At 33.4% G+C, this 27637-nt stretch overlaps 1 protein-coding gene across 2 annotated transcripts in view; it reads right to left on the bottom strand.

The window, feature by feature from the left end:
• Positions 1–27637, bottom strand: part of LOC143071173 (uncharacterized) — a 167025-nt gene that overhangs the window by 24091 nt on the left and 115297 nt on the right. The window contains exons 2-4 of one of the 2 annotated variants that reach the window (XM_076245353.1): positions 15775–16515; positions 1474–1525; positions 6–134 (exon numbers count right to left, since the gene is read on the bottom strand). In XM_076245353.1, the coding sequence (XP_076101468.1) occupies positions 6–134; positions 1474–1525; positions 15775–16481 (888 nt within the window). In that variant the 5' untranslated portion in view covers positions 16482–16515. The remainder of the gene's footprint in view (positions 1–5; positions 135–1473; positions 1526–15774; positions 16516–27637) is intronic. The other variant, XM_076245343.1, reaches the window with a different exon arrangement.

The raw sequence follows: 27637 nt of genomic DNA, 5'->3' as shown, positions 1-27637 counted from the left end.
TTTACCTCCTGATCTTCATTTATTTTTATTGATTCTTCTTCATCGTTAACCCCATCTTGGCCTATCATAGCTATCATTTCCCCATAATCAAGTTGCTCTTTCTCTTCTCTATCCAAGTCAGTCCATGGGGTTTGCTTACAAATTAAAGGAACACATAATTCAACAATCATCAATATGGATAACATGTTTAAACACATATAAAAGGTGTAACAGTGCGACGTAATCTAATAAATATTTTCATCTATTTACTTTTTTTCCAATTCTATACGACCTCAAACATTAGCAAAAATCTGTATCAAACTGCTGGTGGGTAACTTGTGAACAGAAAGTACATTGTTCATTTAATGATTATAGCTGCACGTTGAATTTCAAACTTTTCGTCACGCATAGACTCTCCAACGTTTACATGGTTTACATTTTACCATTTTATGACAGAACAAAAATAGAATACAGCTACTTATGATTTAATTTCACATAACAGTAATCTGAAGTAACCTTTACGATTTTCTACAATTCAATAACTTCATCGAAATCTTTAAATAAAATATACTTGTAATTTCTGGTATCTTGCCTATTAAACTTATACAAATGAAATAGAATTACGACATGTCGTACCATCATTTTATATGAAGTGTCATCCGTTTCGTAATGCTATGTTTTATTTTTATTGTATATGATAAAATCCTTTGCGAACAGCACATGCTATATCAGGTTCTGTGAGAAATATCACAGAAATACCGATATGGAACACAAGTAAAGTAAAAACGTCCGAATTTAATTACCTTTAACAAAAAAAAGTATTGCATTCAAATTTTGAAGTCTTATCTTAAATTATCAAAAAGCATTTATGATCAAAATATTCCTTTTAATTCAATAGGAAACTGAAACCATGCAATTGACTTTTTGGCATAGAGAAATCACAGGGAATGTCAGTCCAACAAAAGTTGCCCTGCATGAACGTACATTTTTTTCTGCTTTGTTATAAGGAATGTAACAGGACCATTGTGTATATTGATTGGTATTGATTCCATAAAAGAATGCATGTGTAAACAACATTACAGAAGTATGGGATAGTTGTCTAACAACGTTCAGTCGTATGTATGGCTCTGAATTGTCTTCCCTAAATTAAAACATTGACCAAATACAAAAGCTTATTTACCAAAACACATTATACTATATAAATTATTATCCAACAGCACATAAATGTTACATTTTCAACATAAAACTACCTTGGTGCTTCTTTTTTTTCTACGAATGTTTTGAAGAGTTCAAATGCTTTAATAAGATTAAGGTTGTGTATTGTATCTAACAAAATCCCAATTACTTTAGTTTCAAGTGATGTAATGAAAAGTGATGTTTATAATCGTTGAACACTTTTGCAACACCATTGTACCATTCTTGCGTTTTAGAATTAAGAAAATGAAAAGTAGACTAGTTTTCTCCTTTCAATAAATTCAGTGATAAACATGATACCTGTATATTTTGTTCCGTTTGTAGGAGAGTCTTTTCTGGTGGATCTTTATCCCTACAATGTCAAATATTGAAACGTCTAATCCTATAATAAATATTATGTAATACTAAAAAGAAGTGATATTCACCGCGCTATCTATCACATGATTTTAATGTATAATTATGGTAGAATTTTTGAAGCGCAATTGGTTTTGATAAATAGCTGCATCATTTTTGTCTTTCGTTGAATATTCTTACTATATCTTACAATAAATATATTTCAGTGAAGTTAATATGAGGTTCAATTGTCTTTTGTAAAACTGATATTCTTTGGCTGTTGTTGGCATATATAATTTTCCAAAAACCATGTTACACTGCAGTAAAACGGTGCTGCAAGCGGAAGGTAAAAAACTTACTATTGAAAACAAAAATGAGTAAATATAAAAACTAGCCATTTAGTTGAAGAAAAACACATCTTTTTTTCCATATGACTTTAAAACATAAAACGATCACTACGAACAAAGTGACACTTTATAAGTATAATTTAAAAAAAAAAGAATTTATAATAATGAAGAATACAAAACTATGAATACGTGTATTTGTTTTTATTACAGTAAAACAAAATATCTAGTCCATATTATTTACTCTGTCAATCAACATGTATTGTATATTTTTTCACAAAGCATGTACATTTAGGATCGGTGATACAATTTGGTGCAGTCTGATACAGGTGAAATACACATTTTCTAGTCACGTTTGACAAAAGATCAAATGTTGCTGATAAACACATTTTATCAACCATGAGTGACTGTTCAATATATCAAATGATAAACTTGATGATTAAACAAAAGTTCAATAAATTGTTTCCTTAGATCTTGATTCACAAAATGTTCCTATTCGACATGCCCTCGTTTTACGATGTTATCTTGCTCCTTCGTCTTAATTTGAAATGATTTGAATAATGTTATGAGTAGACATAACTTAATTATGAAAACATAATTGATAAACAAAAACAATCGAATACCTTACACATATTCAAGGAATTACTAGTATGCATGTACATGTACAAAACCTGAATAATCAAAGGGAATAGAAAAGGCAAAAGCAATACTAATGAAGAAAATCAGATAGAGAGAGTACTACAGAATTTATTCTGTTTGTTAGCACTCATACCCAAACAATCCTGACATATTCAACGTCATAAAAGCAAATTTGCCGGTTTTACAAAAAACGAAAAAAATAAAAAAAGCTTTTCCAAACAGAAAAATTCCTGAAAAATAAAAGACAGCCTTTAAAAAGATTTAAACAACGGCTAAATGTTAAGACCCAACTCGAATAAAATACAACGTTTTAAAATGTAATGACCCTAGATGTGGTCTTTGTGAATATATGAAAACAAGGCCGCAAATAACATTACTCAGCGGCCAAACAATTGATCCAAACACAGACATTTATTGCAAAATGGTAAACCTAATTTAATGTATTGTATGCAGCACTTGCAAGGAATTTTACATCGGACAGACTGGTAATTCAATATGTCAAATAGTCCGTATTTACAGACAAAATATACGAGATCCAACCACACGAATGCAAGATGTAAACGAACATTTCGAAACGTGCAGTATGGGAAAATTTACCGTATTTTCGTTCTATAAAATGAACGAATATAGTAAATATAAAAGACTGGCAAAGGAAGCACTCTTTATAAAGATCTTTCAATTAAAATTAAACAGATCTACGTAAACACATTTGATTTATCTCTCCTTACCATTATTGTAACGTAACGAACGTTACCAATAGTAGTGTCGTTAAGGAAATTGTTAAAACGTCTCCTGAAGATTGCCAGAAGGCATGCAAGAACTAGTGACAATATTTAAACGAACGGGTATTATTTGATGTGAAATGTGGTCTGCGAATTTTTGAATTATAATATATACATTCTGTACACTGTATTTATTTACTTTTGCTAAATATATACGCAATATTTTGATCAACAATTTATATATATAATATATATATATAAACAAGTCTAAATTGAAAACTACGTTAAAAGTTAAAACCTGATTCCGTTGGATAAAAACCGCAAATCTGGTGTACCAAAAACAATAATTTATGTTTGTGGCAGAACATCTTGGCCACAAGTTTATTGTGTTCTGTTTAGTATTAAATTTATATTAAAATCCATTTTGTTACATCTTGCGATCGATTTCATTTAGCAATCGCCAATGACAGTCAGCAGGGTTAAAGAACAACAGGTGTTTGACCTGTTAGTCAAATGCATTTTGTTTAAATATACAAAATATAACCGATCAAGTTAAACCTAATTTTAAGATATTGATGGCTAGTCTGCTCAACAGTAAAGTAACTTGCAACCAGGACCGCTCAACATCGATTGGTAAAATAATGCCTTTGTTACTTGATTTGTATATTACAGGTTAGATACATTTGTAAATGAAGAACGCCTAAAACTGGTTGTTATACAATTTCTCCGTAAACTGTCTTTTATAAATCGAAACGATGGGGGTAACACTAATTACGCGATTTGAATGCGTAATTGAAAAAATATATCAATTTGTGTAAGGCGTAGATATGTTATATAAAATCTTGGAGTTCCGGACCGTTTGAAAATATAGCAACAATCTTTAAAAAAAACTTTGTTCATCAGATAAAATCGATTAACAATTGCAATAATACATTATACATATACTCCATCAATTAATTATGATAAATGAAAGCAATAATGGTTTACAGACAGTAAATATATCAAGGCAACAGTAGTATACCGCTTTTTGAAATTCTTAAATCGATTGAGAAAAAAAAACAAATCCGGGTTACAAACTAAAATTGAGGGAACACATCAAATATAAGTGGGGAACTTTGACACAACAGAAACACATCACTTAAATGTAAAACACACAGAAACGAATAATAATATAACAATTGCCATTTTCCTGACACAACTTTATGGAATTTTGGATCCTGAAATGCTCTTCAACCTTGTACTTGTTTGGGTTTATTAATATTTTTGATTTGAGCGTCACTGATGAATCTTATATAGACAAAACGCGCGTCTGGCGTACTGAATTATAATCCTGGTACCTTTGATAACTATTTACACCACTGGGTCGATGCCAGTGCTGGTGGACGTTTCGTCCCCGAGGGTATCACCAGCCCAGTAGTCAACACTTCGGTGTTGACATGAATATCAATAATGTCGTCATTTTTATAAATTTCCTGTATACAAAACTTTGAATTTTTTGAAAAACTAAGGATTTTCTTATCCCAGGCATAGATTACCTTAGCCGTATTTGGCACAACTTTTTGGAATTTTGGATCCTCAAATGCTCTTCAACCTTGTACTTGTTTGGGTTTATTAATATTTTTGATTTGAGCGTCACTGATGAGTCTTATGTAGACGAAACGCGCGTCTGGCGTACTGACTTATAATCCTGGTACCTTTAATAACTATTTACACCACTGGGTCGATGCCACTGCTGTTGGACGTTTCGTCCCCAAGGGTATCACCAGCCCAGTAGTCAACACTTCGGTGTTGACATGAATATCAATTATGTGGTCATTTTTATAAATTTCCTGTATAAAAAACTTTGAATTTTTTGAAAAACTAAGGATTTCCTTATCCCAGGCATAGATTACCTTAGCCGTATTTGGCACAACTTTTTGGAATTTTGGATCCTCAAATGCTCTTCAACCTTGTACTTGTTTGGGTTTATTAATATTTTTGATTTGAGCGTCACTAATGAGTCTTATGTAGACGAAACGCGCGTCTGGCGTACTGATTTATAATCCTGGTACCTTTGATAACTATTTACACCACTGGGTCGATGCCAGTGCTGGTGGACGTTTCGTCCCCGAGGGTATCACCAGCCAAGTAGTCAACACTTTGGTGTTGACATGAATATCAATAATGTGGTCATTTTTATAAATTTCCTGTATACAGAACTTTGAATTTTTTGAAAAACTAAGGATTTCCTTATCCCAGGCATAGATTACCTTAGCCGTATTTGGCGCAACTTTTTGAAATTTTGGATCCTCAAATGCTCTTCAACCTTGTACTTGTTTGGGTTTATTAATATTTTTGATTTGAGCGTCACTGATGAGTCTTATGTAGACGAAACGCGCGTCTGGCGTACTGAATTATAATCCTGGTACCTTTGATAACTATTTACACCACTGGGTCGATGCCACTGCTGTTGGACGTTTCGTCCCCGAGGGTATCACCAGCCCAGTAGTCAACACTTCGGTGTTGACATGAATATCAATTATGTGGTCATTTTTATAAATTTCCTGTATACAAAACTTTGAATTTTTTGAAAAACTAAGGATTTCCTTATCCCAGGCATAGATTACCTTAGCCGTATTTGGCACAACTTTTTGGAATTTTGGATCCTCAAATGCTCTTCAACCTTGTACTTGTTTGGGTTTATTAATATTTTTGATTTGAGCGTCACTAATGAGTCTTATGTAGACGAAACGGGCGTCTGGCGTACTGAATTATAATCCTGGTACCTTTGATAACTATTTACACCACTGGGTCGATGCCAGTGCTGGTGGACGTTTCGTCCCCGAGGGTATCACCAGCCAAGTAGTCAACACTTTGGTGTTGACATGAATATCAATAATGTGGTCATTTTTATAAATTTCCTGTATACAGAACTTTGAATTTTTTGAAAAACTAAGGATTTCCTTATCCCAGGCATAGATTACCTTAGCCGTATTTGGCGCAACTTTTTGAAATTATGGATCCTCAAATGCTCTTCAACCTTGTACTTGTTTGGGATTATTAATATGTTTGATTTGAGCGTCACTGATGAGTCTTATGTAGACGAAACGCGCGTCTGGCGTACTGAATTATGATCCTGGTACCTTTGATAACTATTTACACCACTGGGTCGATGCCACTGCTGGTGGACGTTTCGTCCCCGAGGGTATCACCAGCCCAGCAGTCAACACTTCGGTATTGACATGAATATCAATAATGTGGTCATTTTTATAAATTTCCGGTATACAGAACTTTGAATTTTTTGAAAAACTGAGGATTTTCTTATCCCAGGCATAGATTACCTTAGTTGTATTTAGCACAACTTTTTGGGAATTTTGGATCCTCAAATGCTCTTCAACCTTGTACTTGTTTGGGTTTATTAATATTTTTGATTTGAGCGTCACTGATGAGTCTTATGTAGACGAAACGAGCGTCTGGCGTACTGAATTATAATCCTGGTACCTTTGATAACTATTTACACCACTGGGTCGATGCCACTGCTGGTGGACGTTTCGTCCCCGAGGGTATCACCAGCCCAGTAGTCAACACTTCGGTATTGACATGAATATCAATAATGTGATCATTTTTTTATAAATTTCCTGTATACAAAACTTTGAATTTTGTGAAAAACTAAGGATTTTCTTATCCCAGGCATAGATTACATTAGCCGTATTTGGCACAACTTTTTGGAATTTTGGATCCTCAAATGCTCTTCAACCTTGTACTTGTTTGGGTTTATTAATATTTTTGATTTGAGCGTCACTGATGAGTCTTATGTAGACGAAACACGCGTCTGGCGTACTGAATTATAATCCTGGTACCTTTGATAACTACTTACACTTCTGGGTCGATGCCACTGCTGGTGGACGTTTCGTCCCCGAGGGTATCACCAGCCCAGTAGTCAACACTTCGGTGTTGACATGAATATCAATAATGTGGTCATTTTTATAAATTTCCTGTATACAAAACTTAATTTGAATTTTTTGAAAAACTAAGGATTTTCTTATCCCAGGCATAGATTACTTTAGCCGTATTTGGCACAACTTTTTGGAATTTTGGATCCTCAAATGCTCTTCAACCTTGTACTTGTTTGGGTTTATTAATATTTTTGATTTGAGCGTCACTGATGAGTCTTATGTAGACGAAACGCACGTCTGGCGTACTAAAATTATAATCCTGGTACCTTTGATAACTATTTACACCACTGGGTCGATTCCACTGCTGGTGGACGTTTCGTCCCCGAGGGTATCACCAGCCCAGTAGTCAACACTTCGGTGTTGACATGAATATCAATAATGTGGTCATTTTTATAAATTTCCTGTATACAAAACTTTGAATTTTTTGAAAAACTAAGGATTTTCTTATCCCAGGCATAGATTTCCTTAGCCGTATTTGGCACAACTTTTTGGAATTTTGGATCCTCAAATGCTCTTCAACCTTGTACTTGTTTGGGTTTATCAATATTTTTGATTTGAGTGTCACTGATGAGTCTTATGCAGACAAAATGCGCGTCTGGCGTACTGAATTATAATCCTGGTACCTTTGACTTTGGTAACTATTGGTACAGGATATTTAAATAAAAATGTTGGGTTGACCCTGGTTTTGTGTCTTGCTAAACTTCCCGCAATTTATTGCAATTTAAATAATAACATTTAAATGACAACATTTTATGACAGGACTATACCTTATACCTTTATACCTTTATCTTCGGGTCGTTACATAAGACAAAGGCTTCTACTAACCCCTGATCTTGGATTGTTGTATATGATTTCTCATCTCATAATAATATATTTATATATAATATGTTAAACTTATCAAAAAATACTTATAATACAAACAAATGAGAGAACTCATAGGACAGAGAAACACACGCCTAATAGCTATCAAAAGATAACAGGTTTATAATTTAATACACCAGACGCGCGTTTTGTCGGTGTTTCTTCTGATGCCCGTATCACACTGTCCAGATTTTTATATACGATGGACACCCGAATGCGAAAATTGTAAGTTCGTACGAAGTTGGTCCCGATCTCTTTAAAATACCCAAAAGTGACCAAAGTACGTACGATGAATAACGAAGTCTATACGAGGGTGCCGAAAGTATATACGATAGCAAAAGATGGACATACGAAGGTTAACCGAAGACGGTATTTGACCTTCATATCTCAGCCGAAGCCTACAAAATGGATCACGAAGGCTATACGATGGATTACGATGATGGCGCGAGGGCCATACGATGTCAAAAAGACGTCGTGTACAGCTTACGATGCATTTAAATCATATGCCGAAGGCATCACGCGTTTTCAATTGTTTGATCAATATTGAATATATATTATATTGTACATTTAATTTTTGGTTTAATCATAAGACGGAAGATCGTGGGTATTTCCAGTTACTTAATAATTTGGTTGATTTCTAAAAAAAAATAGTTTATGTATCAAATATGCGTATTTAATTTACCATTTTCTGCATGTGTCATATACAAATATAGTGTCCATATTTGTCCCCAATATGTTGCATACGAGGGGATGCCACGCTCGGCATTGCCTTGTTTGAACTGTAAAATGTGTGCACTAGTCTGAATAATCGACCATAAGTATGCCCATGTTTACTGATCTATCTTAAAGGTAAGGTAATGGGTTCGTTGATCTCTTTTATTCAAAAAGAGCTCTTTCCAGGAGAATATCGTAATAATATAGACTAAAGGAAGGATGTGCGGAAAGCAACAAATGCGGCAAAATATGACATATAGAAAACAAAATGTTTATGCAGTAAACATTCGTGGGACAACAACTCAGACGATACATAAAAAATCAGAATATGGAAGAAAATGTTTGTTTCCCTATATACGTGTACCTGCAGTGTTGGTATACGAGGCGCGTTTATGATTTTTATTATGTTGTTTGATATGAAAAATTGACAAAAAATAATATTTTATTTGTAAAAGTAAATCCTGAGCCTGTAATACCTGCTCTTCTTGTTCCATTTGAATTAATAGAAACAATGCTGTCGCCTTTATTGTTCTCATAGAATCATATGATATGAGGTCCATGTTTTGTGAACGTCTTTTTTAACTGTCGTATTAGACTGACCAGTTCATATCGCGCATGGCACTTTAAATGAATTTAAGCGCGAAAATTAACTTACATTTAGCTGGATTTATTGCCGTCGTAGTTCCATCTTGCCACCTTCGTACTTTTATTCGATGGCATCTCGACGGGATTATGAGGTCTTCACGAAGTCGTGTTGCCATCGTAAGACCTTCGGTTAGCTTCGTGATTCATTCGTGTAGACATCGTAATGTCAAAACTGCCCGATGGAAACGATGGAAACACGAATGCAATACGATGTTCAAAGAAGCATTCCCGGTGACATTACGATGGTGAGGATGGTGATACGAACTCAATACGAACCATAAACATCGGACGCACCTTCGGGGATTTTTTAACATGTTAAAAAGTTTAGAACCCTTCCCAAAGTTGTCCCCGAAGGCTAGAAAAAGTGGCCGATGGTTCTACGATGGTTAAAGATGACACTACGAATAGCCCGATCTGGATACGATCAGTCCCGATTTTGAAAATTTCCATAATCGTGTTGCCATCGGCGTAAAAATCGGGACAGTGTGACGCGGGCATAAACCAAGCTATAAAACAAATATATTAAATAAATTTAGTTGACCCTGACTAAATCTAATAATTGAACTAAATGAGTAATTGACTAATTACTATAATGGTTATAAGCCAAAATCTACATTTTACCCCTATATTCTATTTTTAGCCATGGAGGCCATCTTGGTTGGTTGGCCGGGTCACCGGACATGTTTTTTAAACTAGATACCCTAGTGATGAGTGTGGCTAACGTTGGTTAAACTTGGCCCAGTAGTTTCAGAGGAGAAGATTTTTGTAAAAGGTAACGACGACGGACGAAGGAATTAGGACGACGATCGACGACGACGGACGACGGACGTTAGTGATGAGAAAAGTGGCCAGGTGAGCTAAAAATTTGACCACATTAACCAAAATAGAAAATAGCACTATATAAAAAAAACATGTTGCCGCATAATAAATCATTATGTTTTACCTCATGATTTATTATATATAAAAAATGACAGTAATATTAAACACAATTGCTACGTCATTATATAGTGCTTGCATGTTCTTTTTTACTCAAATTAATTATTCACAAAATTACTAGTTTTGAAATCTCAGGCTGAATAGCATAAATAAAGCATTTGTCAACATTTACTAAAACTGACCATATTTGCACTTTATAAAGTAAATTCATTCTGCAAAACATTAAAGCAATTATGTGTTTTATGTAAGGAGGAATTATTTTGTTCTGTTGTATTTACACTTATAGTTGATGTATTTTCTTCAGTTTATGGTTTGGTTTCAGTTGCATTGATAAATGACTATTGAACAGCGGTTGACAACAAATCAGTAGTTTTTATATTTCAAAAAATTGACTTGTATAACCAGAGTATTTGACCACATCAACCCAAACCAACCATATTTGTATAGTGCTATGACAATGTATATAGCTGCATAATAAATCAGTAATTATTTTAACGCCGGATGGATTATTTATTACAAATGACAGCAATCTTGGAACACAATTACTTCAAAACTTTGTCTGCATAAATTTAATGTGCCAGCATGTCTTCTTATTCTTAATCAAAATATTAACTCGTTAAAAAACTGAGTAGTTTTGTTATATTTGTGTATTTAGTAAAATGTGTAAAAAAAACTATTTGACAGTATCACCTAAATTAATCAAATTTGAACTATATCAAGACAATAATATAGCTGCAAAATGAATGTAGTTTGTTTTTTTTTATGTCATGATATATTATAGTAATACAAATGGTAGCAATATTGAAACACAATGACTATAACATGCTTCCCGCATCTATGTCTGTCCTTTTTTTTATTAAAAATATTGACGCGCCACAAAAAATAATTACATTTAATATGCTGGCTTGTGTAACAAAACTATTTGACCGCATCAACAAACATTAAATGATTGTACTTTATAATAAAAAGTATGACTTATATGAGTTGATATCAAAAGTGAAACGTTTACTGACTGACCGTATTCATGATCATTTTCACGTTCTTATGACAACGTTAAAGCCGCATATCAGTCAGTATAGTTTTTTTAGTTCTTGATGGAATGTATCAAACAAATGACAGCAATACTTGTACACGGTGACCATAATGGCTACACATTTTTGTCCACATCAATTTAGAGAGTCAGCATTTCATCTTTTATGATTTTTAACCGTCACTGAAGTAGGTAGTTTCCTATTTCATAATGCTGTGTGTCATAAATCCAGTTTCCCGCGTCATCTAACACTGACATGACTGTTATATACTGACTTTATTTGTACTTTGATAATAAAAAAATTATGCAGGTGTCATCTGGAAAGATTATACTGAATGAATGATAGTATCTTAAGTTAGTTGACTGATTGTTTTGCTGGTAGCTTAATGTCCAGTGACAAATATTTCATTCATGGTAATAGAGAGTTTACTTTTTCGGACGTTTAAGAAATCATTTTTCATCGATAACTATGAATCTTCTGAAATTGACGAGATAGTTCATAAGCAACACGTTACATATCCGGACACTATACGGACATCGTTTGAACATTTCGACGGAAACAGAATCCATTGAAAAACGAAGAAAAATGCATGTAATGCAAAAAATAATATCTAGAAAGAGACTATAAAAAAAATCTCGGAACGACCCAACGTAAACAATGATGTTGATATCCAGACAAATAAAAATAGTTTTCCAATGCGGTGGATACCCTTTTTATCCGCCTTTTAATTAAAAGGGGTCCTTCATTTTGTTATAGCTGAATGTATATATTTGGATCCAAAATGCTGAAATTTGATATCCATTATTATATGTATACTATAAGAAAATAAAAAATGAAAAAGATAAAAGGTGTATAAAATGTAAAAAGAGTCACTAACGAGTAAAGTTATTTATTGTACTTGAAAAAGCAATACGATCATAGTTTACATAGAATAAAATTAGTAGTAATCACTAATTTATTTATATTCATTATGCTTTACGTAGGTGAGGTTTTGGAATAAGTGTCAAATGTTCGGACTCCTTGGTGTTTTTATATACGATACAAGGTGAAATAGTTTTCCAAATAACACCTGTTTATCTTTCAACATAAAACTTAATAACTCATAAAAGGTCATTTGACAAAATTCAAGCAGATTCTTGATTTTCTTTCTTTTGATTTGAGATCCAAATAATACCAATGCAAATATAAGGTAAAAGTCCAAGTCAGCCTTTCCCGCCATTATTTATAAATCAAATATCTTGAAAAGGAGCTCCATGACCTATCAACATTTTTAGCTTATTTTGATCCTTAACTAAAATTCTTCCAGTTTAAATAATCAATTTTGAATGCTTTAGTTATTTAATTTTACTTTAGAACACATCCCGAAGCTACAAAATTAATGATGCCCTCGGGGAATAATCCAAGAGCAGTAAAGTGTCTTCTATGGAGAAGCTTGACATCGCCTTGATTGTAGTAAAAATTAAAATTACAAAACCTTGTACAATCATCACGCATTACGATATATCGGACGTTCGAAAATAAGATATTATACTCGTCCTGGTTTGGAATGATATATTTGCCACTTGACATTAAGCTACCAATAAAAACAATAAAGCGTCATTGTATACTGAGAGTCAGTCAGTTCACTATTCGCAGATGATACCTTCTCATACTTTTCATTGTAAAGTACATAAATAATCAGTCATTGATGTGTTGCATTTATTTATTTTTTCGTTCTTTTTTAACAAAAATTCGGCTGTTTGTGTTCTTTTTTAAAATGTTTTACATTTTTTTATTTAGGGGCCTTTTAAAGCTGACTATGCGGTATGGGCTTTGCCGTATGTTGACCTATAGTTGTTAATGTTTGTGTCATTTGATCTCTTGTGTATTATTGGCAATAATACTACATTTTATTTTGATAAGCATATCTAATGTATCTGTTATCGATGTTGCCGTCAAACTATGTTGTCAGCTAGCCTGATATATTTAAAGTGCTGATTTTTTTGTGATGCGTCAACATTTTGAATAAAAGAAATCATGCTTGCACTTTAAATTAATGCGGACAAAATTTTGTACTTATTGTCTACCAGTATTGCTGTCGTTTTTATTATACAATCCATCCTGACATAAAAATAAATTGTAATCTGTCATCATGATTATGCGTCCATATGAATTTAAAGTGCAAATATGACCAGTTTAGGTTGGTGCAGTTAAATGATTCTGTTATGTAAACTAGTCTGAGGTATCAAAACTACTGAATTTGTTTGACAAGCCAAAAGTTTGAATAAAACGTGAACATCTTGGCACACTTAATTGATGAAGACAACATTTTGTAGTCATTGTGTTACAATATTATAGTCACCTTTATCAAACGACCAATCCTGACATAATAAGAATTAAAATTACTGATTTATGATACATTCATGTACATTTTCAAAATAAAGTGCAAATATTTTCGTTATACAAGCCAGCCCGAGGTCTCAAGACTATTTTGACTATTGTTATGATATCAAAAAGAAGATGCGGTATGATAACCAATCAGACAACTCTCCAGAAGATATTATATGACTCAATATCTTTAATTGTTTTTACATAGGCGGTAATGGTAACGGTTTTTCCTGTAGCTCAGTCCATATCGTAAACTTGGATATGTATGATAGCTCGTTTCGAAGCTGTGACATTTTCACATATGTGGTTAAATTTTCGGGGTACGAAGTGAGATTACCTTTTCCGTAAATTAGCAAACCCCGAACATCCTTTTGTGATGCGGCTCCTTGTGGTAAAATATCCCCCTTTTAACACAGTAAGTTCTTTGAAAATTTAATACTTTGAACACATTCAATAGCTCCATAGTTTTTACAAATTTATTCTATGTTCCTCTACTTTCCTAATCACCACAAATAATTAAGTTCAGTCATTTGTTAAAAATAGAAACATGTCAAATATCACTACACAGAGATTTTTTCTTTACACGTGACTTTTGAGTTCCTCACTAATGGCCACTTAGAGAGCCGTGGTGTAGTGGTTAGTGCATCGGACTACAAACACAAAGGTTCCTGGTTCAATTCCCGTCTGGGATGAAAATTTCAGGAACTGCATTTTCGGCTCTCCCTTGACACCATTTGCGAGTATGATCTCGAAGAAACGATGATAGTCCGTCGGAAGGGGACGATAAATGGCTGATCCGTGTTAAGAGAGAGCCATATCTCTTGCACGTTAAAGACACCCTTGTAGATTTCGAAAAAGAGCAGGATAATGCCGCTACAAGGCAGCACTCGCACCCGCAAAGTGGAAAGGGATTAATATAAGTTGCAAAACTTGTTTCCCAATCCACTATAAATAAATATGTTTAAACGAAACTAACTAAAGGCCTTGTTCGTGTACAAAAAAATGAAGGAAAAACAAATATGTAACACAAAAATAAACAACAACTATTGAATTAAAGGCTCCTGACTAGGAAGAGTAAATATTTCGAATAAAAAGAGTACACGAAATTGATGCAGATACTATTTGGTAGTCATTGTGTTCCAAAACCTGTCTCATCTGTATTATACAATCAATCTTGACACAAAACAACTTTTTGATTTATTATTCTGATTTGTGGACCATGTTAACTTTCACAATAAAGTAGAAGCATGGGCAGTGTTAGTCGATGAAAGCACGTGATTTTCTTATACGAGCTTTCCTTAAGTATCGAAACTTCTGAATTTGTGTTTCTGAGCCAATTTTTGAAATAAAAATAGGATATTTTCAAAATATGGTCAGTTGAAATTGATGCTTTAAATAATTGTGATATACGAGTAAGCCAATGTATCAAAACAAATAAAAGTTTGTTACGAGCCACTATTTAGTATTAAAAGATGGCATGTTGACAATCTAAATTGATGCAGACAGAAACTTGTAGTCATGTGGTCCAATATTGCAGACTTTTGTATCATGCGATCCATCCTGACATAACAAAATACTGATTTACCATGCGATTATTATGCTATCGATCTGTAAGTCTAATGTATTCAGCAGTTGTAATTAAACCTTTTTGTTATTTTCGTCTACATTTTTGTGCATTTACTTAGATATAATATTTGAATAACCTAAATCAAATATGCTATAACAGGAGTTTTTATATATTAAAGTGTAAAAGTCATAGAGAGTCATTATTGTGTCTTAAATTTTTTGACAATCACATGTTGACAAATGACATGTAAAACTGATTTTGTAAAATATTATGATTTAGAGTTATTGTTAACAGCTTAACGTATATCCTTCGAGAAAGTTATAGAATAAAAAAACAAACATAATATATACGTGTTTAGTAGAGATCCGTTCAAGCGGCACTCCAATGATCATTTTATCTTATATGATATACACCGTACAACTTCACGTAATAGTTAAGGGAAACAATGAAGTGGTGTTGTAAAAATAACAATCAATGTGTATCTTAATGTTTTAGTTTCCTACAAACCTTAAATCAGGGTCTGTGTTTTCATCACGAGGACGTTGAAAAGACACTCTGTCATCTGTACTGAGGAACTCCGACTCCATATGCTGCTGTAATATGTGTCGTTTAGAATTATCTTTTGAATTAGAAATGTTTCTTGTGATATTCAAATGATGTATTCCTGCTTTTCCTCTTTCTAATTCGACAAGAAATGAAACACCACAACTCTTAACATTTCTATTATGTCCAACTAAATTATTCATATGTTTAGTATTGACTCCTTTCGAAACGAATTCGCCTACAGTATTTTTATTGTGTGAAACATCATTCACATTTGTTGCTAAGATGTATTGTGTTTCATTCGAAAAGTTTTCAACGGTCTCTTCCACATTTTCAGAATCTGTATCCTCCGAAATATTTTCTTCCTCACTGCTCGTTATAGTCTCTTCTTCGGAACTGTCTGCCCATTCGGAATCAGATTCTATCCAAGGTGTGATGCCTGTTATATTTTTTCTATAAATGCTTTCAGCATTTTCAACAAACGTGTTGATGATATAATCTGAATGCATATATCTGAGATGTTTTCCTAATTGACTATAATGCGCAAATGTTAACGGACATATACTACAGGGAACGCGTGGTTGTTTTGCATGGATATAAAGATGACCTCTTAAACTGTACTTATTCTCAAAAGGAATACGACAAAATGAACACCAATGTTGTCGTTCCATGTTGCAATATGAATTGTTCCGTTTCTTGTAAGACCTTAAAAAAAATGTCATTGTAATGTACTCTCAATTTTCTTAATAATATATGTAAATACATTAAGTAACTTAAAAGATATAATATGCATTTAAAAACTTTCAACCAACCGTGTCGACAGTGTAGTTGAAAAATAGACGGTGCTTGTGTGGTCGTGTTTGACATTTGACCAAAATTAATATCATAACTCAAAGGTTGTATTCCGTTCTACTCTAACTTTAAACACCAGGATGATTGCATTTGAAACACTTTTTTTTATAAATTTATGCACATTTTACAGTTCTAGAGATATCCTGATTACTTTTGCTAAAACAGCGCATAATAAGCGAAAAAAGGAATTGGTAAAATAATTAATTGATTGATTTGGGTTGATAAATATCTAGTTGCAAACATTTCATGCATGTTAAGGACAAGAACAAATCCACAATGCATACACTATAATTAACCTGTTATAAAGACTGTCCGAGACGAAGATGGACGTGGCTGAGTACCTGCTCATCCCGCAAAGCCAAACGGACACCCTTCTTTGACTAGGGCACCACGAGCAATCGGATAAAAATCTAAATGACTATATTTCTATTCATCTGTCACACATAAGGTGATTTGGGAAATGCATGGGCTGGACTAGTACTTACTGTGAAAATACCCTTATCAAGGACATGATGAAAATGTAAATTTTGTCCAACAGTACTTTGCAAAAAAGGTTGTGTTCAAAAAGTGAGAAAAAAACAGCTCACCCTAAATAAATTATACGTACTATCAACCTGTGTAAATGAATACTCTATAGCAAAATTACATATTACTATTCATTCCATGCTACACACAGTTTATATTTCCCACATTATCATGACCTTCAAACGAACTTACACAATACCTTTTTGTATGGAACTAGGACTAGATATCTGATTATATATTGTGCATGGATGCTACCTCATTGACTTATGAATATTGTATGGTTATTTGTACAACGAAAGTAATTAAAAATTACGGATCTCGATATGTTTTCACAAAAAACACGAAGGTATATTTTGCACATTATCAACTGGATTAATATGATGATATGATGATTAAATAATATTTCATCGAGATATATGTTGTCAGCATGCAATTTAAATGAACAAGCAGATATGATCTTTGCATTTTGCAATCTTACTTAAACGTTGTTTACTAAAACCCTATGACTTATATGTCTTTATTGATAACGGTTAAGGTTATCCTTATTAGGTATGACCCAGCGAACATGTTTGTTCATACCATTATTTTACTATATGTAACGTTATATAAAGTCAACATAAGTATACTCTGTTCAAAAGTCATAAATCGATTGAGAGAACACAAATCCGGATAACAAACTTAAACCGAGGGACACACATCAACTATCTAAGAGGAAAACAACAAAACAACAGACACACTGACGTGCAACAAAAACAAATGCAAACATACATATAAACGAATTATAATAGATAACAACTGCCATGTTCCTAGGTACAGGATATTTACAGGATGTTTTGTCTACAAAAGACTCATCTATGACCCTCAATACTGTTAAAAGAAAGCCAACAAATGTACAAAGTTGAAGAGCACTGAGGACCACAAATTCCTAACATTTTGCAAAATAAAAAATAAGTAATCGATACCTGATGTATAAAAGCTTACGTATTTCAAACATTCAAAGTTGTGCTAACTATTAATGTATAATTATGATAATTTATGTCAACACATAATTGCTGAATACTTGGCTCGTGATACCCTAGGGCAATAAAAACTCTACCAGCAGTGGAATCGACCAAGTGGTTGTAAATAAACTCATCATAGATACCAGGATTGATATCTCGTATTTGCACCAGACGAGCCTTTCGTCTACAAAAGACTTATCAGCGAAACTCGAATACAAAAATGTTAAAAGAGTCAAATAAAGTACGAAGTTGAAGAGCACTGATGACCAAACCTCCTATAGGTTTTGTAAAATACAGCTAAGATACTCTATTTCTGAGGTGAAAAAGCCTTAGTATTTCATATCTCAAAGTTGTTTACACTTTTAGTTTATAAGTATGACCATATCAATGATAACTCATGTCAACATAGAAGTGCTGGGCTGTCTTATGTGGAACTTATTACGTAATGTTAAAACCATATAAAGAATAGACATCATCATTACGAAATAACAAAACCACATTAGGTTTATTATATGGAACGCCACAGCTGTCTTATGTGGAACTCTGATATGTATAGATTATCGGGTTTTCTACACATTGATATCGTAAAATATTAGCCGCGAGCCACAATGTGAACCTTTTTGGCGAGTGAGCGTAGCGAACGTACTAAAAAGTTTCACATCGTGTCGAGCGACTGATATTTTACGATATTTATACGAAGAAAACCCGATTATCTTTTTATCGTTCTATTACTGGTCGTTTCTTTCTCCCTAAGACAGTTTAACGCTTGAAAAAAGCAAGCTTGATAACGTCTCCTCTCACATTGTGACGTCGCTGATAACTTCTCTTCTCACATTGTGACGTCACTGATAATGCCTGGTCTCGTTTTGAAGTCTTGATACGAGAATTACGGAGCAACAGAGCAGGTTAATATAGGCAGAGGGAAGGACGATAAAACGTTATCTTGTCCTACTATAACTTAATTATATTTTGTCTTTACTTAAGGTAAGGTTTGCATGAAACATGGATTTTTTTCTTAGTGACATTATACCAACATGATACATCATTTTGTTCAGGGAGGAGTACCCAATCATTTAATGAAAAAAAATCGAACATCGCCCGTCCCGTTTTTTCAGGTGAAAAGCTCAAAATTCCGATTTTTGACGATTTTTAGGGAAAATTATATTTGAGTTCTTCTGAAATAATAATGTATGCGAGTGACTATAAAAAAAGAAAACTAAATTAAACATGTATAAATAATTGTGGACCATTCATTTATAATAAATTTTAATTAAAAATATCATAAACAAGTTCCTAAAAACAAGAATTTTTAATTTTTGGGTTAAAAAAAACCGTTGCCATGGCAACAAAAAGCCAAAAATACCCCTTTTCCGGGTCCACCGTTTTTGTAAAAAACTGTGAACTTAAGGAATTAACTATTTGCATTATAATGAGCTAATAAAATTGGTATGTCTCCGAACTCGTTTTTACGGAAATGGCCGTTATTTGTGTCCATCTTGTCATTTCTGTAAAACACAAAAAAAAAAAATTTTTGTTGATCTGCAAAGAAGAAAGTCAACTTTAAGAGCATCTTTTTACAAAGAATCATTTTGTCTTGTAACACTTTAGGATTGACCATAATTAATGAGAGAAAACAGTGATTAACTCATACTTTCAAAAATTGATTGTGGCTACTCTTCAACCACAGTAATGTTATTCCCATTATAATGCATTACAAAAAGAAATAATACGTTAGAGCTTGGAATAAATGGGTAATGTGTCAATGGGACACTGACGATGCCCCCTCTTACATAAACATGAAACATTATAAAGCATTACGTATAAATTTTATAACATTTGGTAAAAGCAAACTAAAGTTGGAGAACAGAAACGAAAAGTTCAGAAAACGACCTCATAAAAATACCCCAAGCGTCATGATCTTTTATATACGGAGATAGACTGAAAACTAACAATTTCCCGGATTTTATAGTGAGTCCGTGCATGTGTAGAAACACATATTACCATCCTTGTTTTTAGATAAATTGATTCAAAGTTTATTGATATGCATAGAAGTTTGTTTGATTAGAGGTTGTAAAATGTCCAGTGGCAAATACTTCAGGCATGTTCAGGACGACACAATACAATAGTTGTGTCTTAATGCATCCATAAAAAAATACTATTAGAACACTCCGTCAGTTGTAAAAGTGATTGATAAAATAAAATATATTTCAAATGATGTAAATGTGTGGGATGTGTGCGTATTTGCGGACAAACCTTGCAAACTATACATTTGAAAAGATCAAGTTCAACATTCTGTCATTCGTAAAAATTATGCAATAAAAATATCTGAGAATATATATATGCATCCTCTATAAGTAAAACACATGGCGCATTATGTAAATTTTTAAACTAAATTGACTGAAAGTGTCACAAAAATGTGCCGTTTTTCATTCAATCCTGCGTTTCTATTATTTGTATTTATACTGTATAAAAAAGCGGAAACGGCGTGCATCAGACTTGCAAATTCAATTAAAGAGACAGCTTAACAGTCAGTGAAAAAGCTACCGGAGTTCTTGAAGCAGAATAAACCACACTTCTATCTTGTGAAAGGACAAGACGGGGACAAGCCATAAAAACACAAGATATTAGATCGATTTCTATTGAAATGAGCTTCCCATACATTAGATTTTTTAGGTTTTACGGCGGGAGACAAGAGAAACGGGATGGAAGAATGGAGAAAGGTATCCCCTGTCCGACCCCTCATAAATCTAGAACTGTAAAAGTGACGACATCAAAATTCAAATCTATTCTGTGTTTTTGTGGCATTGTGCATAAGTTTTATATCAGTTGGTTGAGGAAACTAAAGTTAGAGAATGAAGTTAGAGGATGGAAACCAATTTTGTAAAAACGGACGTACACTATGATACGTACATTCGGATCTACGTACAAACAGACAAGGATATAACTCAATGCCCCTTTTGCTACGGTGGGGGCATAACAATGTACATTTATGAAATAAAATAAAACTCCGCGAAACTTCATGTATGGTTTTTGTACAAAGACGTTATGGCTAAACGTGACGTCATATAAATGAAAACTAACAAACTGAAGGTCATAACGTTACTTGCACGATTCAAATTGTGATAAAATTACATCAAAACGCCGATTTTGAGGTTGGTGTTGTTTTATTTTCGATAATATTGTAGTTATCGAACATTGGTTAATCAAAGCAATTCAAAATGGCGGGTCCCTCCTTTTTTCAATTATTTGAATTCGAGTTATCTCCCTGTGTACGCAAACCTTACCTTAATATGGTTTTGACATTACGTAATGATAGAGTTCGGGTTACTGTTAAGGAAAACTATGAGTCAGTCTTCGATTTCGAATTCAAGCCATCATTATAAAATTAAAGTTCTAGTAAGCATTGCGTTTCGAGTTGAACTTTAGTTTGAGTCACATCTAAAGGTAGAGTTCTAGTTATAACTTTGAATCTGAGTCACTTTTTGAGGTAGAGTCTGAGTAAGATTCGAATTTAAGTCTCATTTAGATTAATTAAGATTTCGAGTTGAAATTCGACCTATCTTATATGAGTTCGTATTTAAATTTTCTATCGTGGACCAAGAGCTTTTGCTAGGGCTTCCGAAAAGAGGGCTCCAAGGAATGCGTACAAACTGAGATAAACAATGTTACAGTATACAAAACGCAACATAGAAGTTGAAATAAAGTTAGATGTGGTGTGATTGCCAATTGCCACCAGAGTTTAAATGCAGTGGATGTACGAAATCATGTATAGGCAACCGTACAGCCTTCAACACATGGTATAGTCAATCTACAAAAAAAATATGACACACATAATTCAACGACAACAGTTGAACTTCATGATCCTGACTTGGGGCAAGTTTATAAAGAAAGTGCACGTGGCGGAGTTTAACATGTATGTGAGCGCTAAATATTAACTAACATCGGACTGTTGTAGTAGTGTAACAGCACAACACGAGAACAAAATGTAAAATAGACAAAAGTGATACTCCCCGCAGTTCACTCTTAAGCAACTGTATTATAACAAAGTCAACGTATGACTTCCTTGGGATATTATTGTGTCTGGGAGACACAATTGCTGCCCCTGCAGATGCAAAGTGTAATTTAAAAATAACTATAACATTCAACTGCTTATACCCCAAAAAATTAGTTCAATTACTGTGAAAGTACTTTAATTCGTGGATATCAATTTTCGTGGTTTGAGTAATATTAACATGTTCGTGGGTTTTTGAATTCGTGGATTTTAGTTTTCTAATATAAAAAAGAATAATTGAAAAATTAAAGCCTTTAGAAACGAAGGTTACAAATAGTCTTGATTGAAGGAAATTGCAAAGTAAACATTGACCGTGTAAATCGTAGTGATAACACTAATTAACCTATGATAAAGTGATCAACAGATGAAAGACCATCAATGGTGTTGATTAGGCCATAAACATGTCACCTAAAGAAAACAGTAACATATATGATTTAAACGTATCTTGAATTGTCAAATAATCAAGCCCAGCATGAAATTATTATTTCCCACATGTAGGAGAACTATGAGGATATAAAATGAACACTTTATCATACTAGCATATCAATACCGGAAATCTGACTTTCGTCGATCAACAATATTTTTTATGAGAATAAAAAGATCAAAAGTTGTACAGTTTAGGTTATTAAAGATTAAATGGGTATAATTCTGCATGCGGTTGTAGTTCTGTGACTGCTATTAATGTATTCTCAGATTTGGCGTTATTCAATATATTCTCTAGATCATATGAGTGGTCAAACCTACCGATGGGGATCTTTCCATGTCTTGATTTGGACAATGGTTGTTTTATTTCGTTGGACACTTAAATTCGTGGATAAAGTCATCCACGAAAACCACGAAAATTGGTACCCCACGAATAAAAGTACTTTCACAGTACCTCCCAAAAGAGCAAAGATTAATAAAACTAAAAACCCTGACCACATGCACACCTTCAATATATGTTCAAACAGACAGTAAAGAGAAATCTTCCTAAGATTCAAACTGTAGGATAAGTTATGCGGAATAACTATATACCCATAATGGGACGGACGGGCGGATGGGAGTGAAACATTATCCTCCCCCCACACTTTCAGTTGCAGGGGCATAAAAAACAGTTTCAATTGGCCGACTCAATAGATCGCTATTACAGGGTAATATAAATACATCGGGGTGATCTCAGGTGCTTCAAAAATTTAAGAGATTCTGCTCGATGTTAGGCACCCGTCGTGTTATTCGTGAAAGTAAAAACCCAGCGATTTGCTTTTATTTGGTAGTTCACATTCGAGGAAAAGATGACGGTATTATGGTTACGACAACTGGAACATATCCGTCGTCACATGTGAAACAGATATTCAAAAAAATAATATCTCAATTAGTGACAGGTAGATCAGAGAATTCAATTGATAATCAAAGTACGGAATTACTGAAATTGGATGACCGCAAGTTTTTGTGGATGGTCCGAAAAACACTTGTTTCAGAAAAAAAAATCACATCTCTATACCTGAAAGTGAGGTTAATGTACAGATATAATCAGTATACTTTGGTTTATTGTTATATATTATATTAATACTTGGATATTACTGGTACATGTACAAATTATTTTCATGCATTTGTATATCATTTTATTCTACTATATTGATAATAGTGCAGTGTAAGTATTTGTTGGACGCGTCACTCTTCTGTAATAATTTGATTTTTCTAATAGAATGGATTTGAGTAGCCTTCGTATTTTCCCGCAAAAAATGTTTAACCATCCATGCAGAGTTATCGTTCCTTGAGATTGCAAACGTTCTTGAGATATACTCCCGCATGCGTGTGCATATATATTAATGATGTTTCAGTTATATTTATATACATTTAATAACACATCTTAATATTATCAATTTATCTTCTTTAAAAAGTATTTGATAAGTATTCATTGAAGAAATGAATTTATAACAATCGACAAGGAATATTCGTTTGCACTTGATGAAGTCTAAGTATCATCATGTTTATAGATCAGTTAAAAACCCAAAACGAATATTACGTAATGGAAATCTAGGCGATAGCAATACACCGGAATGCCCTCACGGTCATCCGCTGTAAAACGATTGACATTCGTTTATGTTTAAATGATCATTCACGTAAAAAAAATGGGAGACTTCTTATTTTATAGTATTGATGGTTTGTCGGTTAGTCCAAGCAATCAACACCCCCATCCCCAACCCCTTCCCCCATTTCCCTGTAACTTGAGTGTGGGTTGATTTAAAGTATCTCATTTGTTAACAGTAAAGTACAAGTCTTTTGATTTGTGTCGAGCCTCCGATATCACTGTAGCGCCAGTGAGACATAACAAACCTATATTCCGTCGTCGAATAGTGGCGTTGGCGTCTCCATCGTTTAGATCGTTAGGTTTCTAGGTTTTTTTTTACAGTTTTCATTTCGGGACCTTTTATAGCTTACTATGGGGCATGGGTTTTGCTCATTAAACTATTTTGACATGATAAATTTTGGAAACCACAATGAAGTGTTTTACAACTTGTATAGGAGTTATTCCTCAATATCAAGAAAAAACATCTACAGAAAAGAAAACATTTTTTTTTTAATTTTGCTTTTACCGATAAATGTATCTATAAATGAACAGCCGGTCAACATTACGTTTTACACCGACAGTAGCAATATCAGGCGAAACACAGGGTTCCGCAGAATATTTTACAAAATTATATAATACTGCTTCTATTAAAGAACTTAGAGGAAAACGACAGAACTAAGTGATTTGGGAATATCCAAATTATGTCCGAAGTACTGTAAACTTTTAGTACTATTTTCTTATTATTCTCTACCATTCCCCTTTTTCATACCAAAAAACTCTGAACAACCATTTAAACTTTAATTTAAACTTTTACTCAATGGATAGCGATACCCGTCATAAGCACATAAAACAAACGACATATTTAAATCTGTTTAAAAATAGAACATATTTTTTCCGAAATTATCACGTGATTTTACCTCACCAAGTAATGGGATAACCACATCAAGGAATGACAAGAGCACATCAAATATTGAAACAAACACATCATGCAGTGTAAAATCGTAAAATTTGGAAACATCATTACGTAATGTTAAAACCATATAAAGAATAGGCAAATCATCATTACGAAATAACAAAACCACATCGTGTAATGAAACAACTACATAACGTTAAGTTACATTCACATCAAGTAATGTTAAAACCACATTTACTTATGACACAACCACATTAAATAATGGTGAAACCACATCGAGTAATGACAAAACCATATTGAGTAATGACAAAACTATATCAAGTCAATACGAAACCATATCGTGTTATATCATAACATTATTACGTAATGTCAAATTAAGTTAAAAGGGGGCTGATTATCATTGATTCAACTATGTCAGCTAAGTTTTTATAACACATTATAACTACAACTTGATGTATCTCCTAACTGGAATACAATTTAAAGAAGTTCATAAAATTAGATATAAAGTTCTTAAATAAAATAAAACTCATGTTTAAAACAAAATTACTAAATTAACAATTGAAATGCAAAACTAAGAGAAATATAAATCAATTGCTTTAAAAAAGCAATTGTAGGCGGTCTTTCCCCCTTTAAAATTAATTGAATTTGGGGGTTTGTTTGTTTGTTTGTTTGTTTGTTTGTTTGTTTGTTTCTGTATGGGGTCTATATTATTGTTACCGGAGAAGTTTCATGTTTAGTTTGGAAAGTTTTTCTTTTATTTTAAGTACAGCGCGCGCGCCACATCACGTGACACGGGTTTATAATAACGAAAAGTTAGTCTTTTTATTTCTTTTTAGGTGGGGACTTTGAACAGACAACATGTATAGAGACGGAATAAACACAATGTAATTTCTTTTGTCATTGTAGGAAATTGACATTTGGATCACAGTTCACGGGCAGTGCATGTTTTGGATTTAATTGATCCGGTGTAACTTTAAAACACATTTATTGATTATTTTCTGATATTGTACATTTTTCAGCACCTGTTTGTAACACAGATTAGTATTTCAATGTCGGAGCGGACATTTTATTGTAGGTTTTTACTGAGATTTACGGACCTTGCAAGCGATTTTTACGGCATTGCCATTTCTTTTCTCTAGGAAAAGCTTTGGGAGATATCTGCACCAAGTTTTTTTTATAAACTTAAAGTACATGTATGCCCTGCTGACTGCAAATTTTGAGGTCGATTGTACTTGTAGTTTCAGAGTACATGTTGATTTTTTTTTCAGAAGTGACGCAAGAACAATATTAAATTTCAATTTTTCATGAAACATGATTGATTGATCATGATCATGATTGATTGATTACTTGATTTATTGATTGATTGATTGATTGATTGATTAGTTGGTTGGTTGGTTGGTTGGTTGGTTAAACACGTTGGATAGGGTCAATTGAAACAGCGAAAAGGAAACAAAGAAGATCTTGGACCGTATATTAAACACATGAGACGGATACATGATTGATTGATCATCATTGATTGATTGATTGATTGATTGATTGATTAGTTGGTTGGTTGGTTGGTTGGTTGGTTGGTTGGTTGGTTGGTTGGTTAAACACGTTGGATAGGGTCAGTTTAAACAGCGAAAAAGAAACAAAGAAGATCTTGGACCGTATAATAAACACATGAGACGGATTCATGATTGATTGATCATGATCATGATTGATTGATTGATTGATTGATTGATTGATTAGTTGGTTGGTTGGTTGGTTGGTTGGTTGGTTGGTTAAACACGTTGGATAGGGTCAGTTGAAACAGCGAAAAAGAAACAAAGAAGATCTTGAACCCTATGATAAACACACGAGACGGAAACGTGATTGATTGATTGATCATGATCATTATTGGTTGATTGATCATGATCATTATTGATTGATTGATTGATTGATTGATTGGTTGGTTGGTTGGTTGGTTTGTTGGTTGGTTGGTTGGTTAAACACGTTGGATAGGGTCAATTGAAACAGCGAAAAGGAAACAAAGAAGATCTTGGACCGTATATTAAACACATGAGACGGATACATGATTGATTGATCATGATTGATTGATTGATTGATTGATTGATTGATTAGTTGGTTGGTTGGTTGGTTGGTTGGTTGGTTGGTTAAACACGTTGGATAGGGTCAGTTGAAACAGCGAAAAAGAAACAAAGAAGATCTTGGACCGTATAATAAACACATGAGACGGATTCATGATTGATTGATCATGATCATGATTGATTGATTGATTGATTGAGAGATTGATTGATTGATTGATTGATTGATTGATTAATTGGTTGGTTGGTTGGTTGGTTGGTTGGTTGGTTAAACACGTTGGATAGGGTCAGTTGAAACAGCGAAAAAGAAATAAAGAAGATCTTGAACCCTATGATAAACACACGAGACGGAAACGTGATTGATTGATT

Source organism: Mytilus galloprovincialis, chromosome 1 (assembly GCF_965363235.1).
Source record: "Mytilus galloprovincialis chromosome 1, xbMytGall1.hap1.1, whole genome shotgun sequence".
NCBI classification, from domain to species: Eukaryota; Metazoa; Mollusca; class Bivalvia; order Mytilida; family Mytilidae; genus Mytilus; species Mytilus galloprovincialis.
Note: the sequence above shows the minus strand (reverse complement) of the source record. Positions and strands in the feature narration are given on the sequence as shown.